Raw genomic sequence first — 17,340 nt, 5'->3', positions numbered from 1 at the left:
AAAATATTCTGACGAAAAAAAAAAGGAAAAGGCAAACCTTTCAGGTCTGCGGCAAAAAAGTATTTTTAACTAATTTCTGTGTATTTTGGTAAGCTGAAAACATAGATATAACGAGATTCTGAAAAACTTGAATATTCCTAAAGATGCTTGCATTGCTTAGCTAAAGGTTCAAAAGCAGGAACCTACTTCACCAGTTTAATTCCAGTTCAATTAATGTATGCTAGGAAACGTATATTAAATAAAATAATAAATATTCGCCTATAGGTGATTTGTAAATAAAATTATATCTTCCAAGTATATTCTCTTTTATTTTAATATAATGACTCGTTTAACATAGTTACATAAATTGTCAAAAAAAAACCTGTTGTATATCTAAGACATAAATTTCATTTTCGGATTTAGGACACCCAAAAACATAAAAATTCCCTCACAAAACTTACAGGTGTTAGAAAAAGTGCTCAGCTACTAAACTATACATATTAAACAAAATTTTGTAAGTGACCACCTCCTATTTGTACATAATACAGTAAAAAACTGCTATTTTTAAGTAACAGGTTCTTGGTTTAACACTTTCAAGTTCTAGTTACATCAACATGCATTAATTATAAAGTAGAATCAGTCAGTGGTGCCAGCTTCTGGCGTTATCCTGTTATTGACACAGAAAACTTTATATTAAACCATTTCTAGACCATCCAACCTTAGGAAGACCACTGTATTATTTATAAGTGGTATTTCGATGCTCGACGTACAGATGGCGCGCTCAAAACATCAGCTCGTTTCATATAATTAAAACATTATACGTAAAAACCAGTAATATTCATACAAAAACTGACATTTGACATTGACGGTTATTTGTTCCCTACCCGGCTATTGTCTGTTCTCCAAAATTCGACGTCTTTCACATAGAGATAGAACCATGAGCCATGGACCGACATGGTCGCTGCCATTGCGACCTCCAGGACCCCACCGAGTACCTGGAAGCCCTTAAGAAGAAGTATATGGAGCGCACGGCCAAGCTGCAGAACCAACAGATGGAGCTGGAGTCCAAGATAATGCAGATGGAGACGTTTTTAGGTAAAATTCGGGGGTTCTGAGTTAAAAACGGGATCGAGATTCCTTGTGGTGGTTTAGGTAGGAACGAAACGTCCAACGACGCGGCGGGTTGTGCGTGCAGCTTCAAACAAGTACCCAAAGTGTTTCCCGGTTATGGGGATAGGCCTGAGAGGGATGTTCCCGTAACGCCCGCGGCTGATGATAAACCAGTTCAGTGCAGTTTTTTTCAAAAAATGATGGATAATGCCAGAAGCATATTATCAATAAAATGTCAATGTCCCAGTAATCAAACCAGGTACTAGCTTAATCGTAACATAATTTTATGTTTGAAGTTCCTTCACCATATTGTCTAATTTTTATTTTTATTATTATGTTGGTACTCTTATGGCAATAACCTTGAGAAAAGCAATCAGGCTCAATAAAACAAACCAACAAAAAAAAAACTTTCTACCCATCATATTTATGAACAGTTTGACAACACATAAATTTATTTTAAAAAAATATATAAACTGGTAATACTAGAATTAAAGAAAAGGGTACCAGTTGACACTACACACACTACCTAGTTGTAACAAAGTTTCCCAAATACAATTTTAAGAATTCCAGTTACCGAAATTTCAGGATAGTTCTAAAACACCTTTTCCTAATACTGCCTTCACCATTTTGTCAACACATTAGGTCATTAAAAACTAGAAAATATTATACGTCTTTCATATTTTTTAACAGTATTATTGAAGATAGGTTACAATATTAAGGGATATAAACACATAAGATTATAAATAAAGTGTAGATATACTAGCTGATATTTTTTGAAATGTCTTCCAGACACTGAAGTAGATTTTTAAAAACATTCTGAATCAATGGCCTTGAAACTATATATTACTTTATTCTTTAGGCCATAAATATTTAAAAAAATACAATTTACAATATAATATTTATCTGTGTCCTTTTCTGTCAGAATTAGAGAAAGAAAGAGATTAGAGAACTCTAAATTAAAATCTCCATTAGCCTTATTCATCATTTTCTGAGCATATCTTCGCTAATTTGAAATAATTTCAGGAGGTTGGAGAATATACAAATATATGGAGAAACGGCAAAATCAGTTTTACTATTAAATATACGGCAAAAGTGGGAAAATTTGTTTTATCTCGTATACAGATAAAAGTCTCAAAATATATGTATTCTGATGGGATAGAAACAAAAATTCACATTAAACTGCTCTAGAATTTCTGTAATTTTCATTAACTTACAATTATTAGAACGAAAATGACAACAAAATGTTTGAAAATTGTAAAAAATCGCAAATTTTCACGACTATATACATGGAAAAATGGGTAAAATTGTTTGCCCTTGGGATAAAGACGAAACTCTGAAAAAATATATATTTTAATGTGAAATAAACGAAAATCTATGCTAAATTCCTCTGGAATGTATAATTTTTAAGATATGTGACATAAAACGAAATTAATCAATTTTTGTATATACATTTTTCATTATATATCTTAAAAACTAAAGACTCCACAAAAGTAATTGTACCACCATTCGATTCAGCATAAAATTCTTTATAATTCCAGTTATTTTCATTAACTTACCATCCTTGGAACGAAAATGGCAACAAAATGTTTGAAAATTGTAAAAAATCGCTAATTTTCACGACTATATACATGGAAAAATGGGCAAAATTGTTTGCCCTTGGGATAAAGACGAAACTCTGAAAATATATGTATTTTAATGTGAAATAAACGAAAATCTATGCTAAATTCCTCTGGAATGTACAATTTTTAAGATATGTGTGATGTGATATTTTATATACGTTTTTCATTATATATCTTAAAAACTAAAGACTCCACAAAAGTAATTGTACCACCATTCGATTCAGCATAAAATTCTTTATAATTCCTATTATTTTCATTATCTTACGATCTTTGGAATGAAAATGGCAACAAAATGTTTGAAAATTGTAAAAAATCGCTAATTTTCACGACTATATACATGGAAAAATGGGTAAAATTGTTTGCCCTTGGGATAAAGACGAAACTCTGAAAATGTATGTATTTTAATGTGAATTAAACGAAAATCTATGCTAAATTCCTCTGGAATGTATAATTTTTAAGATATGTGACATAAACCGAAATTAATTCAATTTTTGTATATACATTTTTCATTATATATCTTAAAAACTAAAGACTCCACAAAAGTAATTGTACCACCATTCGATTCAGCATAAAATTCTTTATAATTCCTGTCATTTTCATTAACTTACGATCTTTGGAACGAAAATGGCAACAAAATGTTTGAAAATTGTAAAAAATCGCTAATTTTCACGACTATATGGGCAAAATTGTTTGCCCTTGGGATAAAGACGAAACTCTGAAAATATATGTATTTTAATGTGAAATAAACGAAAATCTATGCTAAATTCCTCTGGAATGTATAATTTTTAAGATATGTGACATAAACCGAAATTAATTCAATTTTTGTATATACATTTTCCATTATATATCTTAAGAGCTAAAGACTGCACAAAAGTAATTGTACCACCATTCGATTCAGCATAAAATTCTTTATAATTCCAGTTATTTTCATTAACTTACCATCCTTGGAACGAAAATGGCAACAAAATGTTTGAAAATTGTAAAAAATCGCTAATTTTCACGACTATATACATGGAAAAATGGGTAAAATTGTTTGCCCTTGGGATAAAGACGAAACTCTGAAAATATATGTATTTTAATGTGAAATAAACGAAAATCTATGCTAAATTCCTCTGGAATGTATAATTTTTAAGATATGTGACATAAACCGAAATTAATTCAATTTTTGTATATACATTTTTCATTATATATCTTAAAAACTAAAGACTCCACAAAAGTAATTGTACCACCATTCGATTCAGCATAAAATTCTTTATAATTCCTGTTATTTTCATTAACTTACGATCTTTGGAACGAAAATGGCAACAAAATGTTTGAAAATTGTAAAAAATCGCTAATTTTCACGACTATATGGGCAAAATTGTTTGCCCTTGGGATAAAGACGAAACTCTGAAAATATATGTATTTTAATGTGAAATAAACGAAAATCTATGCTAAATTCCTCTGGAATGTATAATTTTTAAGATATGTGACATAAACCGAAATTAATTCAATTTTTGTATATACATTTTCCATTATATATCTTAAGAGCTAAACTCTGCACAAAAGTAATTGTACCACCATTCGATTCAGCATAAAATTCTTTATAATTCCAGTTATTTTCATTAACTTACCATCCTTGGAACGAAAATAGCAACAAAATGTTTGAAAATTGTAAAAAATCGCTAATTTTCACGACTATATACATGGAAAAATGGGCAAAATTATTTGCCCTTGGGATAAAGACGAAACTCTGAAAATATATGTATTTTAATGTGAAATAAACGAAAATCTATGCTAAATTCCTCTGGAATGTATAATTTTTAAGATATGTGACATAAACCGAAATTAATTCAATTTTTGTATATACATTTTTCATTATATATCTTAAAAACTAAAGACTCCACAAAAGTAATTGTACCACCATTCGATTCAGCATAAAATTCTTTATAATTCCAGTTATTTTCATTAACTTACCATCCTTGGAACGAAAATGCCAACAAAATGTTTGAAAATTGTAAAAAATCGCTAATTTTCACGACTATATACATGGAAAAATGGGCAAAATTATTTGCCCTTGGGATAAAGACGAAACTCTGAAAATATATATATTTTAATGTGAAATAAACGAAAATCTATGCTAAATTCTTCTGGGATGTATAATTTTTAAGATATGTGACATAAAACGAAATTAATTCAATTTTTGTATATACATTTTTCATTATATATCTTAAAAACTAAAGACTCCACAAAAGTAATTGTACCACCATTCGATTCAGCATAAAATTCTTTATAATTCCTGTTATTTTCATTAACTTACGATCTTTGGAACGAAAATGGCAACAAAATGTTTGAAAATTGTAAAAAATCGCTAATTTTCACGACTATATACATGGAAAAATGGGTAAAATTGTTTGCCCTTGGGATAAAGACGAAACTCTGAAAATATATGTATTTTAATGTGAAATAAACGAAAATCTATGCTAAATTCCTCAGGAATGTATAATTTTTAAGATATGTGACATAAACCGAAATTAATTCAATTTTTGTATATACATTTTTCATTATATATCTTAAAAACTAAAGACTCCACAAAAGTAATTGTACCACCGTTCGATTCAGCATAAAATTCTTTATAATTCCAGTTATTTTCATTAACTTACCATACTTGGAACGAAAATGCCAACAAAATGTTTGAAAATTGTAAAAAATCGCTAATTTTCACGACTATATACATGGAAAAATGGGTAAAATTGTTTGCCCTTGGGATAAAGACGAAACTCTGAAAATATATGTATTTTAATGTGAAATGAACGAAAACCTATGCTAAATTCCTCTGGAATGTATAATTTTTAAGATATGTGACATAAACCGAAATTAATTCAATTTTTGTATATACATTTTCCATTATATATCTTAACAGATAAACTCTGCACAAAAGTAATTGTACCACCATTCGATTCAGCATAAAATTCTTTATAATTCCTGTCATTTTCATTGACTTACGATCTTTGGAACGAAAATGGCAACAAAATGTTTGAAAATTGTAAAAAATCGTTAATTTTCACGACTATATACATGGAAAAAAGGGCAAAAACTTTTGTTTCTCAGATGAATATAAAAATCTCAAAATAAATGTAATTTAACATGATTTAAATGAAAATTCATGTTCAATTGCCTTAGACCTTATTTTCAAGGTATGAGACACAAACAGAAATTAACTCAATTTTTAAATATGCACTTTTCATTATGTATCTCAGAAACTAAAGACTGTACAATTGTTATTATTACCATCACTCGATTCAGCATAAAATTCTTTGTGTACTCTGTAATTTCTATTAACTCGCGATAATTTGAATGGAAATTACAACAAAGAAACCTATACTAGTTTTACCGATAGCAACTAACAAATTTTTACGCAGAATGTTTATAGATTTTCCATTTCGTTAGGCCGTTATCGGCTTTTAAATTAAATTAATGCTCTGAAATCAGTTCAGGGTTAACTGATGCCCCAACCAAAGACAGCGAACCCAGTACGGAAACAAAGACAGAGCCCAGTGCCCTACCAAACGAGGAAACCTACACTAAATCGGTAACATACACGGGCGAACTGACCGACCAATCGGAAATCTCTACCACTCAGCCGTCTTGTTCCTGCAAGAAGAACAAACAGAAGAAACAGCAAGTGTCTTTGGAGAGCTCTACGCAGGTAACTTGATTCATCCGGTGTCGATGATGGTGAGACTCACCATGTTATGTTGATCCAGGGACAGGATACTGGTGATACTTCAGCTACATGCGCGTGGAAGAAGAATCCAGCTGCCGGCAAAGTATGCGACTGCGCGCGGTGTCAGTGTTCGTCGTCTGTATCCAAAATTGAAGACCTGCCCAATGAGAGTCCGGGAGACGTGCCACAACGTTGGTAAGACTCTCAAAACTTAACCATGTCTGATGTGGCTGTTTCCAGCTTCAGAGCAACCTGTTATTCAAGATCCCGGCACCAACGTGGAAGTTCAGGCAATCGCACTCACCGAAAACAAGTCGGTGGACTTCCGCCAGCTGAAGCAGACCACCAACAAAGCCGTGACATGCTGCTGCACCAACAAACAATGCCCCAACAATCCGGAACGGCGTAAAACATCTTCGTCCTTGTCTCAACTCCGGTATCTTCTGTACAACCGTCCCGTTTTCAGTGACCTGCAAAGCCAGGTGCAGTCAGAGGAGGGACGGTCAGAACCAGTGCGCCTTCGTCGGTTCCCCCCTGCTGGTCAACACGGATTTCGAACAGATACCGACCCAGACGTCAGCCGTTCCAATTGAAGACAGAAAGAAGTCTTCCAAGTTCACGTCGGACTCCCAGGTTTGACATAAAACTCACTATCATCATTCGATCATCAGGTATTTTGATTAAAACGTTTTAGAGCCTTATAGGTATTTTTATCAGCAATGTCTGTTGGTGAAAATGCGACTCATCAATGTAGATAACTATTTAGTAGTTATCTACATTTCCCTACACAAAAAATCAGTTTTTACTTTAGTATTGTGTTTAACAGTCTACCAATTGATGAATAATGAAACTGATGTTTACGTGCTATGGGAAAGACCTAAAAAGGGGAAACAATGGTTTCCACATGACATTTCAAACTGTTTAAATGTGGCTGTTTCATTGCTTTCCAGCTAAAATCGAAGAGTTTTCTATTGCTTACTGTGACTGGCGATGAAAATTGAATATATTACGACAATTTCAAGTACAAAACGTTATGCAATAGTGTAGGAGAACCATCATCCTATTTTATGACAATGCTCGGTTATACATTACAAGAGTTGTGAAGAATACAGTGTTGCAGCTCTAATGGGAATTTCTAGAGCACCCACTATACCCATCAAACTTAAGTCCTTCTAATTACCACTTGTTCAGATCGACTTAGCGTGGCTTCGCTTGAAAACACGGTTTCTAAAAGCTGAAGAAGTGCGCAAATGGATTGTTAATAGAATCGCTGCTAAACCAACATCGTTTTTTCCAGGCCATATCGCCATGTTTCCAGAAAGATGGAAAAAAATTGTAGAGGATGATGACATATATTTTAGTTGATATATATTCTACCTGTTTGTCTCAATAAATGCCTTTTTAAAGCGAAAAGATGATCAGAATACATGCAAACACAATGAAGACAACGAAATTTCATATTATAAGATTATATCAGAAACCTTATAGGTTTCAGGAATTATTCTACGTTAAGTATCATTTCATAGCACCAATAACTGTTTCTAATGGCCTCTTAGACCATTTACTCACATCAAATTCATCTCCAACAATGTAATAAACGAACCAAGTACTCATTATTTCAGTCGTTTTACAGCTTCAAACTCATTCCACCCAAATTATTTTTGGTCATGTTAACTCCTGGAATTACTCTGATTAACCTCTTCTCTAAATAGAGCTACAAGTAGTCCACAGCGTATTGCAAAATTACAGAGAAATTTAACTAAAATATTTATATGAAATAATCTGATGTTAAGTTTTTTTTTGTTAGGTAACGATAATTTTAAAAAATATGTACTATTTTAGTTTCTGTATCATCAACAAAAATAATTACCGTCAAATAAAAGGCAACGTGCATATTAACGTTGAAACATAATTAATATCGTTGATGATATATGACTTAAATATACCGTAGAACGTTGAAATCCGCATACCTGTACGTTGCCGTAAAATACCAACTCATAAAATCCAGTCGAACAAAAGGTTTAATTCTTTTTTTAATTGCTAACGTGTCCCCCATGGTGGCAGTATTAAAATAAATCAGGAAACCGGCTATTAATGGCGTAGTGGTGTCACATTAAAACGACTTGCTTTTATTTGTTTAATTTTTCATAGTAAAAAGAAACAAATCACCAAACAATTATATTTATTATTAATTAATTATTACATTGTTACTTGTCGTTTCCGTCCAACCTACAATTTGTCTTTATGATAACTTAAATCTAGGTATATAACTAGGAGGACCCATCGGCCATATCTCAGTCTCTGGTGAAATAATGCTTATACTGCTGAATTTTTTTAATATATGTACCTCTCTACACAATACTACACAAGATCAGATGGTTTGATTCTTTTGAGTCTGTGTCCTGTTCTGGCGGTATCCAAAAGTTGCAATATTTCAATATTCGTATGAGAATGCAATATTTCCTCATGTCCCCTTGCGATTCTCTTGATTTACTGACTGACTGTGGGTATCTGAAGGTCTCGATACCTACATCAGTCCTATAGTATTTGGGTGCACCCACAATACCTCTCAGGACTTTGAAAAATTTGTATTTTATTTATGTTACTCTTTGCAGAACATCCCCATAATTGAACTCAGTATGTCCATATTTTCTTTTCTTCTTTATATGTTCTTTCTAGCGCAGTTTTGCATCAAGATTCATTCCTAGATATTTAACGTTGTTGCTATATGGAATGATAGTAATATTTAATGTTATTGGTGCTTTTACGTTCTGTTTATAGGTGAACTGCACATATATCTATTTACTTTCATTAATTCTTATTTTCCAAGCTTGTGTCCAATTATTTATATTGTCACTTTCCTGTTGTAATTTTCGTGGGGTTTCTTCAGTATTGCCTCCGACAGCTATAATCGCAGTATCATCAGCAAATGTAGCCATCGTAATATTTTGCATTTGTGGTATATCACAGTACACATCACAGTGGTCCCAGTACACTTCCTTGTGGTACACCTGCTTTAGCTTCTTTTATTGTAGAGTAAGCTTCTTCTTGTTTGAGTCTAAATATTCTGGTTGTAATGTATGGTTTTAATAGTTTGGTGTGTTGTTTTGGTAGCATTTTCTGTAGTTTATGAACAAATCCTTCATGTCAAACCTTATCGAAGGCTTGTACTACATCTAAGAATGTAGCTGAACATACTTTTTTACTTTCCTAGGCTTTTTCAATAACGTCTGTTATTCTGTGGACCTGGTCAATTGTTGAGTGCTTGTGAATAAACCTAAACTGGTGTGTTGGTATTAGGTTTTTTCTCTCTATGAGCATCACCAAACTTGATGGGTATGATGAATTTAAGTATCATTAGATACCTGGTCATGGGTGATCTAGCTCAATATTTTTAATAGATTTAGTAAAAATTCCTAGACAAGAATTTCACCTGAAATTCAAAATGATAGTAAATTTCAAATGATTTATAGAAGATGATATAACAATTGGTATATCATACAGGGCATTTTTATAGTTATATTTAGGTCCAAACTTTGTCTGCAAGCTACTGTTGGCAAAATCGATACATAATTCGATTATTTTATATGCGTTTAACCCGCAATTCCCATTATAATATACATATTTTATATTATCAGGACTATAAATTAAATTTAAAATAATTACGATAGATTATGTTACTGTGTATTAATAGCATTTGTAAGCAACTTCATGTTGATGCCCACTTTTCATTATGTGTAATATCGATGTGTAAACAAAAGAAATCTCAATTCCTTAAAAATGTCTGAATTTATACGGATTAAATCTTATTTGCGGAAAGTTTTGCTTCTTTACTTTTATTAGAAAAAAAATTCAGCTGAAGGTCATTGAATGTTGTGCGAAGCTTATAGCAACCATGCTCCACCGATTGTAACGTTTCAACGAACAAGGAGCACTCTTTACAGGCAAAAGCCTAAATTTGAAGGTGAGGATTTGAAGGCACTGCTCGATCAAACCATGGATCAGGTCCATGTGGACCGCTATCGACTAGAATTGATGCGTTTAAGCCAAGTACTGTGCGATAAACGACCGGAATACGGAAGTTCTTCTTTGAAACAGCAAAAAGTAGCGGCTATCGAAGGACAATACTTTTAATAAAATACATTGTGCCCATTTTTCACAATAAACCTCCACAATAAAAAAATCCTTTAAAACTAATATATAGGCCAATTAAATTGTTACGTGTTGTACAGTAATGCATAATGAATACGATAGAATCAAGATATAATTTTAATTTAAGCTACCTAATCTATATGTTTACTGGTTTTTTCCTCTAAACTGTTTCAAAATAATTCCAGGTGACTTTATCGATTATGTAAATGGTACGTTTGAGCCAAGTATTGGACAAGGAAAGGTTATTATAAAACCAGAAGAAAGAGAAAACGGTTTTAAAAGATCAAAACTTGGCGTTATAATGCAAGAACCTTTATTAAAACTCCTAGATATAGGATATAAAAGCCACACCGTTATATTCACCATACATAGCTCCTTTTGTTTACCAATTTTTATTTTAATGTTGATATAAAAAGACGTCTCGTTTTATCAACGCCCTAAATAATTTAGATACCATGTACCTGTGGCCCCGAAGCCAGAAACCCCGCGGGAATCAGCCTTCTGTCCTTGAATTCCAAAGACGCGGTGGAGATGCAAACCATCGCCGACCTGGTGCGTAAAGAGAAGGACATTAAGCAGCAAATCGAGGTGCTGCACAAGCGAGAGAAAGCCTTCCAAGACGTAGGTCTTACTAACTAAATCGAACTTCCTCACTCACCGTTGAAACTCCAGGCTTCCAGGAACGGAGACAAGCTCCAGCCTATTCCCGAGAATCCCTGCTGCCACTGCCGGCAGGGCGCCAACAACTTTGAGGCGGAAATCACCAAGGTCAGTCAGGAATTGCGCCTGGAGAACAACATCCTCAAGTCCGAGCTGATGGACCTGAAGATGGAGCTGAAACACTGCCTGGAGAAAGTCGAGGGCCCCATGAAACAGAAACTAGAGACCGAGAAGCTCAAGTGCGAGCAGCTCCAGAGAGAGCTGCAAAGCGCTTCGAAAAACATGCTCATCAATCAGGTAGGCGTTGACAATTCCTCCGCGGAACCATCTCAACCGGATGGGTGCTTCAGGATACGTACATGCGTGAGATGAACCAGCTGAAAATGCAGCTCTGTTGCGCTTGCAACAGCATCAGCGAGTTGAATCAGATGAACACCAGACTGAAGGACGAGATGGCCCAGCTGGACTGCCTTTGCACCAAGCTCGAAGACGATTTGGTCAAACAGAAGATCGACGAAGCGGAGACCATCAAGAGGCTCACGAACAGAAGGCCCAACAAGGAACCATCAAGCAAACAGCTGGAGGAATTTAAGTGAGCGTTCAGTGCTATTTTCCAAGCTCTTGGTGCTCAATGTGGTTACAGGTGCGATTCCAGTTTAGCTGTGGTAGCCAGAAAATTAAGCAAAACCATCAAAGAACTGGCACCGTGCGACGAGTGCTCCACCTTACCCCCCGAGGTAACCGGTGCTGCTAAGTGCATCAAGGAACTCACCGATCTTGTACTGAAAAGACGCAATAAGCAGCCGAAGCAGCACGGATGCAGTTGTCAGAGGGAACTTCCGTCCAGGAGCTTCCAGGAGGAGGATTGTTGCAGTTGCTGCGCCGGAGACACAGGTACTATATGCTTCGATGAAATCGACCTCTAACATTTGAAGAATTTCAGGTGATACGAAAGCACCATCACCGGAAGAAAAACCAGTAACCACTCTGCTTTCCGTACCTGCTACCTTCGTCCAAAAAGGCACCAGCAGCAAGTTCGAAATGGATCCGGGTGGTTCCAGTTATTATAGTGCCAGAGGTTGCTTGCTGCAAGATATTTAAACCGAATCCGTTAATGTTCTTATTCTGTTAGGGGCCCCTATAAAAAGTGAAAGGAGTTCCTCATTGAGGGAGAATAAAGGTACGTTGACCGGTGAAGAGAGGCCATGCAGCAACATAGGAGAACCTTGTCGAAAAGGTACCATTATCCCAAAACTCACCATTACATCTTAATAAATCCCTCAACATTACAGTCAAACCAGAGAAAGACTCTATCCCCAGAGGCATAGGTCCAATTAGCGAGAGTCGAGGCATGGAGACCGAAGAGGCAAAACTGGAGAGACCCTGCAGTATAATAGGAGAACCTTGTCAAAAAGGTACCCACTATTCTAAGGCATTACATCGAATTGCTACTAATTTCTTATGAATAGCGAAAGATGTCTCTACACAACCACCAGCGGCCATGGAGACTCAGGGTACCACTATGACGGAGAAAAGGTCCGCGGGGACTTTCCCGTGTACCGATATCGGGGAACCCTGTCAGAAACCACCTGTCATCGACGGTATTACCGCCTTCATCCACCGAGATATCGTCCTAATTCCACTAAACGTTCTAGGGGACGAGATACCAACCAAACAGGACAAAGCCTGCAAAGCTCCGTGTTCCACCGTCCTGATTCCGGTGGAAGATCAAAAGGCATCGTTGTTCCTTCAGCCAGGAGACGTTACCAAGCCCGAAGAACCCGAGAAAACAACTGAGACCTCTCCAGCTATGGAACCCGTATTTATTTTCTCTTGTTCCACTTTATTTCTGCTAATATAGTACGATACTAGGTTTCCAGTGGTACAGAAAAGGCGATTGAAGATGTTCCAGGCGAAAAACCTACTCTGACATCACAGGAACAGATAGGGGAACCGCTAGAGGTGAAGGTGAAGCTCGAACCGGAAGAAGCTGCGGAGGAAACCGATGAAGGTGTCGGGGAAAAAGCCGAAACGTACGGTCAGGACGTGAAGGTCAAAGAGGAAGTTCCTGAAGAATCTGCGAAAGAGGAGGGGGCTGATCAAGAATTGCCGCCAGCCATAAAAGATGAAGCGCCAGTTGTTGAGGAAAGCGCTCTAGTTGCTCTTGAAGATATCGAGGCTCGTGTCGGTGGTCCCGTTGAAGAAATACCACCTGATGCTCCTGGTGATATGGAACCACTCACTCAACAACAGCAACCAGATGAAATGCTTGAAGGCGTTGGTCCCAAGGAATCTGTTCCAACAACAGGAGAAACCATGGAAGAAGCTGAAGTCGTCTCAGGACCTGTCGTGTCTTACGAGGAAGCCTCAGAACTACCTCCTCCAGAGAAACAATCAGAGCTGATGGGGGAACAGGCAGAAGCTCCACCCGACCTACCGGAAGAAGTTGCCGGCGCTCCCGAAACACAAGAACAAGAAGTACCCGAAACGACGGCTAGAGAAGTACCTTTCACCGAAGATCGAGTCGGTGAATTCCCCTACGATGTCGATACCAAAGCCTACGCCGTGGACCAACCACCATCCGGCCTACACCTGACCACCGCCATCACCACGTCCGGTAACCTGGAGGTGGTGACCGAGGGACCGGGGGGAACCATCCAGACGATCATGACCTACAACGACGAGGGCAACATAGTCGTCGAGACGCAGATGGTCGATTACGGAGCGGAGGGCTCGCCCGGCCCAGAATCTTCGCCGGAGGACGACCGGAAGCCGCCGAAGCCGACGATGATGCCGATCGATTCCAGTCACATCTCAGGTTTCTAAACACAGATCTTCGTCAAACCGTTATCAGACACAAATTTACCAGGTCCATCGGGTCCGGAAACCGACACGCCGTATACTCCGAGCTCGGCCACCGCGGACCTCACCAGCCAGCTGAACACGAGCTCGTCCGGGGTCAAGGGCGCCCTGGACCAGACCAACGACCTCACCTCCTTCCCGGTGGTTGCTGAGGAGGCGGTACTACCCGCCGGCGCGGAACCACTCCAGGCTTCCGGTACATCTTTTTGCTATTTCGATCCACTTCTTCTGATTAAAATGAGTGTTATTCAGTTGGAGATACAAAACCGTCTGGCGAGAAACCACCTGGGGAAGACGCAGGGGAGATGTCTGACGAAATGGCGCTATCCGAGGAACCCACGGCCACTGGAATGGAGATCCAAAGCGGGGAGGTGTTCACTCCCGACCAGATAGTGTCCGAGGACGAGGCGATATTACCCTTGGAAGCGCAGCCCGTTCTGCAAGCCGACGATCAGTTCGTGGTGAGTCCATAACGTACCCAAAGTTGTTTGTACCTCCAACAGATCATTTTAGTCTCCGGATATCGAAGCTATACCGTCCGAAGCACGGTCGGCAGGTAAATCCGGTGATGTGCCGGTGGTATCCGAAGCCCCATCAGAGTTATTGGAGAAGGTTTCGTCGAAAGTCCAAGGGGAAGCTCTGGAGGGTGTGCCAGCGACGATGTCAGTTGGTAAACACAAAAACTACTAATTTACTTTAAAAACTTATTTTACGGAAAGAAGAGACGACTTGTTGAACGGTGATACGAAACGACCACTCAGCCAGTCTTAGAACAGATTATTTTTATTTAATTTATTATTTTGAAAGTAATTTCTGATTTCTCTGTAAATATCGCAAGGGCTGTATCAATTCCGCGGCCGTCAATAAGTTGATAAGCATGTCCAAGTGCTTGGGTTGGACCACTTCCTCTAATGACCTTGGCATCCCGAGTTGCTGTCTTAGTATTTCAAGCTTTCTACCGCCCAGAAGACTTGACGCTCTGTTATTTTTGACATTGATCACATAGTGGAGGCTCTTCTTCCTTTTATTCGCAGCCGAGCAAGGATGCTCAGTTGGAACCTACTAAAGTTATTAATATTAGGAGATTAATGAAAGACCATCTTGATCTCCCACAACTTGTTATTTTCCATAAGGAGATCTCTCAATGAGTTTTTTGGATAGTCTGATTTCAGTTCACCCTCTAGTTATAGCTGTGAGAATACAACATACATTACTGGAGAGGAGGGGAGTAAGGATAAATTATCTATGGATTCCCTCTCACAGAGGAATATTCTTATTATGTTTAAACAGATTAAACTGCCCTTATACATGGTCGCGATATCCAGTGCCGTAATGGTTACGTAAACATATGTTGTCTTAATTTTCAGAGGTTCTTCTTATAGGACGTAATAAGTATCAAGTTATTTTCTTGTTTGTTGGGAAAAAACATACCGTGGTTGGGAATTTAATAGTTTCCTCACAACAGGTGGTGAATTTGGTTAAGCAGTACTTGGATATATGAGTTAACAATATTTATAATTATAAGTTTTTATTATAAGTGACTTAGAACGAAATTGTAGGGCTGGGAATTAACTTTTAGTGATTTTCATGCTGTGGTTTTCATACCTTGTTTCGTCATACCGCAACCGCCTTATTCACCAGACTTCGGTCTGGTTTCTTTACATCGCCAGGTCTTCTATCTTTATAGAGATATCCTAGAAAGAATCAATTTTTGGCTTACGTTGAAAGACTTGCCTTTTTTCGCAGAAAATTTTCGAAATATTGATTTTCATGGTAAGCATGGAGTAAATCCCCATCTCTATCTTTACTTTTTATTTGAATTAAGTTTGTAAAGACTTATTTCTTTACATATTTACTTAGTGTGAATTGTTATTTCCTCAAACTCAATCCAAAAATATTTATTTCCTAAAATACCAACACTTCAATGTTATATCTCACAAATATATTGAGATATACAAATGATTGTATTAAAAAAAATATCACCACTTGCTGGTAACAAATAAAAATCCACATTTGATTTCAATTAAAATGTCACAACTTACTTTCTTAGAAAAAACAAATCTACTAATCTCTTGATCTCTTTAGTGATGTGCAAATTCATATGTTACCATATAATATATAGAAAGACGTGTCCATTTTTTCATTTTCAGATTCAATTGGTGAAGAATCTGCAAATAACTTGCAATAACTTCATATTTCAACTCAATTTATATAGACCACAATAAAAAAAACTTACTGTTTAAATTTAATATCTGACTACACTACAGTACACATTTATCTACTGTGTTTTTATTATACATCAGAGTATGCAGTCTTCCAGTTTGAAATGCAATAAATACATATTTTTTTACCGATCTAAGACCTTACAAATGATTTCCTTCAATTTGTCATTACTGATTTTTGAAAGCGATTTCTGGCTTCGAGCAGGATTGGAAAACTATGCTTCCTATCAGGACACTCACGTCCTGGAACGGGCCCAAAAAGATATTTTTTACAGTAATTGCTGCAAAATGGGTGTGACAAAACAAGCTGTTAGTTCTCACAGGAACTTGTTTCTTAGAAAAACATTTAATCTGATTAATGAGTTACAAGTTCAGTCAGTAAACAACTAAAGTTAATAATTACTGTTACCAAATATCTCGGATTAATTCAGAATATGTTCATGCTAAAGCACAGGACAAAAAGTATAATTTTTCTGTGTTGGTAGGTAAGACCATCAGTCAGAAGTCGTCAGCCATCAAGGACGAGATTCTCACGGCCGCGTCCGTCAAAGCCGATAGCTCAGGTGTGACAACCGAGTCGATCATGGAAGGTGGAAAGGTGGAGGAGGACGCAACAATCAGCACTACCCCGCCTCGTACCATTGACTGCGGATGTCAGTCAAAAGATCAGAAACATCAATCATGTCAATGTTGTGAATGCAAAGTACGTATTTATCGAAGTTATTTACTTACTGAGGTACAAATATTACCATCAGCGTTCATACGATAGTTTCGCGCGCTTCTTTCCTTCTTATTGTTAAATCTTCTCGATACGATTTGTAGGAAGTCGGCATAACCACATCAGGAGACAAAGAAACCATAACCGAACAAGAAGAAACTATGGGTAAGCAACCAGCGAGCGACCTCGAGGATGCCAGAGACGAAACCGATTCCGAATTTGTTACGATAAGCGAGACCACTGATTACGCAGCAGCTCAAGACATCGATACCAAGAAAATAGGTACTTGCTCATATTTGCACAACTTCATTC

At 36.8% G+C, this 17,340-nt stretch overlaps 1 protein-coding gene across 4 annotated transcripts in view; it reads left to right on the top strand.

Moving 5' to 3' along the window:
- Window positions 1-835: 835 nt before the first annotated feature.
- The window catches only part of LOC143204352 (uncharacterized), a 28,847-nt gene continuing 12,342 nt past the window's right edge, over window positions 836-17,340 (top strand). For 3 of the 4 annotated variants that reach the window (XM_076416937.1, XM_076416935.1, XM_076416938.1), the window contains exons 1-21: window positions 836-1,074; window positions 1,132-1,348; window positions 6,180-6,396; window positions 6,455-6,605; window positions 6,655-6,819; window positions 6,881-7,047; window positions 11,017-11,187; window positions 11,239-11,523; window positions 11,577-11,818; window positions 11,870-12,120; window positions 12,170-12,304; window positions 12,359-12,463; window positions 12,519-12,641; window positions 12,696-12,827; window positions 12,882-13,045; window positions 13,099-14,044; window positions 14,096-14,284; window positions 14,341-14,549; window positions 14,602-14,758; window positions 16,796-17,046; window positions 17,133-17,310. In XM_076416937.1, coding sequence (XP_076273052.1) covers window positions 924-1,074; window positions 1,132-1,348; window positions 6,180-6,396; window positions 6,455-6,605; window positions 6,655-6,819; window positions 6,881-7,047; window positions 11,017-11,187; window positions 11,239-11,523; window positions 11,577-11,818; window positions 11,870-12,120; window positions 12,170-12,304; window positions 12,359-12,463; window positions 12,519-12,641; window positions 12,696-12,827; window positions 12,882-13,045; window positions 13,099-14,044; window positions 14,096-14,284; window positions 14,341-14,549; window positions 14,602-14,758; window positions 16,796-17,046; window positions 17,133-17,310 — 4,606 coding nt within the window. In that variant the 5' untranslated portion in view covers window positions 836-923. The remainder of the gene's footprint in view (window positions 1,075-1,131; window positions 1,349-6,179; window positions 6,397-6,454; window positions 6,606-6,654; window positions 6,820-6,880; window positions 7,048-11,016; window positions 11,188-11,238; window positions 11,524-11,576; window positions 11,819-11,869; window positions 12,121-12,169; window positions 12,305-12,358; window positions 12,464-12,518; window positions 12,642-12,695; window positions 12,828-12,881; window positions 13,046-13,098; window positions 14,045-14,095; window positions 14,285-14,340; window positions 14,550-14,601; window positions 14,759-16,795; window positions 17,047-17,132; window positions 17,311-17,340) is intronic. The other variant, XM_076416936.1, reaches the window with a different exon arrangement.

This window comes from Rhynchophorus ferrugineus, unplaced genomic scaffold (genome assembly GCF_030347505.1).
Source record: "Rhynchophorus ferrugineus isolate W39M unplaced genomic scaffold, kcgeb_rfMv2 rfM10, whole genome shotgun sequence".
Taxonomy (NCBI): domain Eukaryota; kingdom Metazoa; phylum Arthropoda; class Insecta; order Coleoptera; family Curculionidae; genus Rhynchophorus; species Rhynchophorus ferrugineus.
This window is presented reverse-complemented; position numbering and strand designations above follow the sequence as displayed.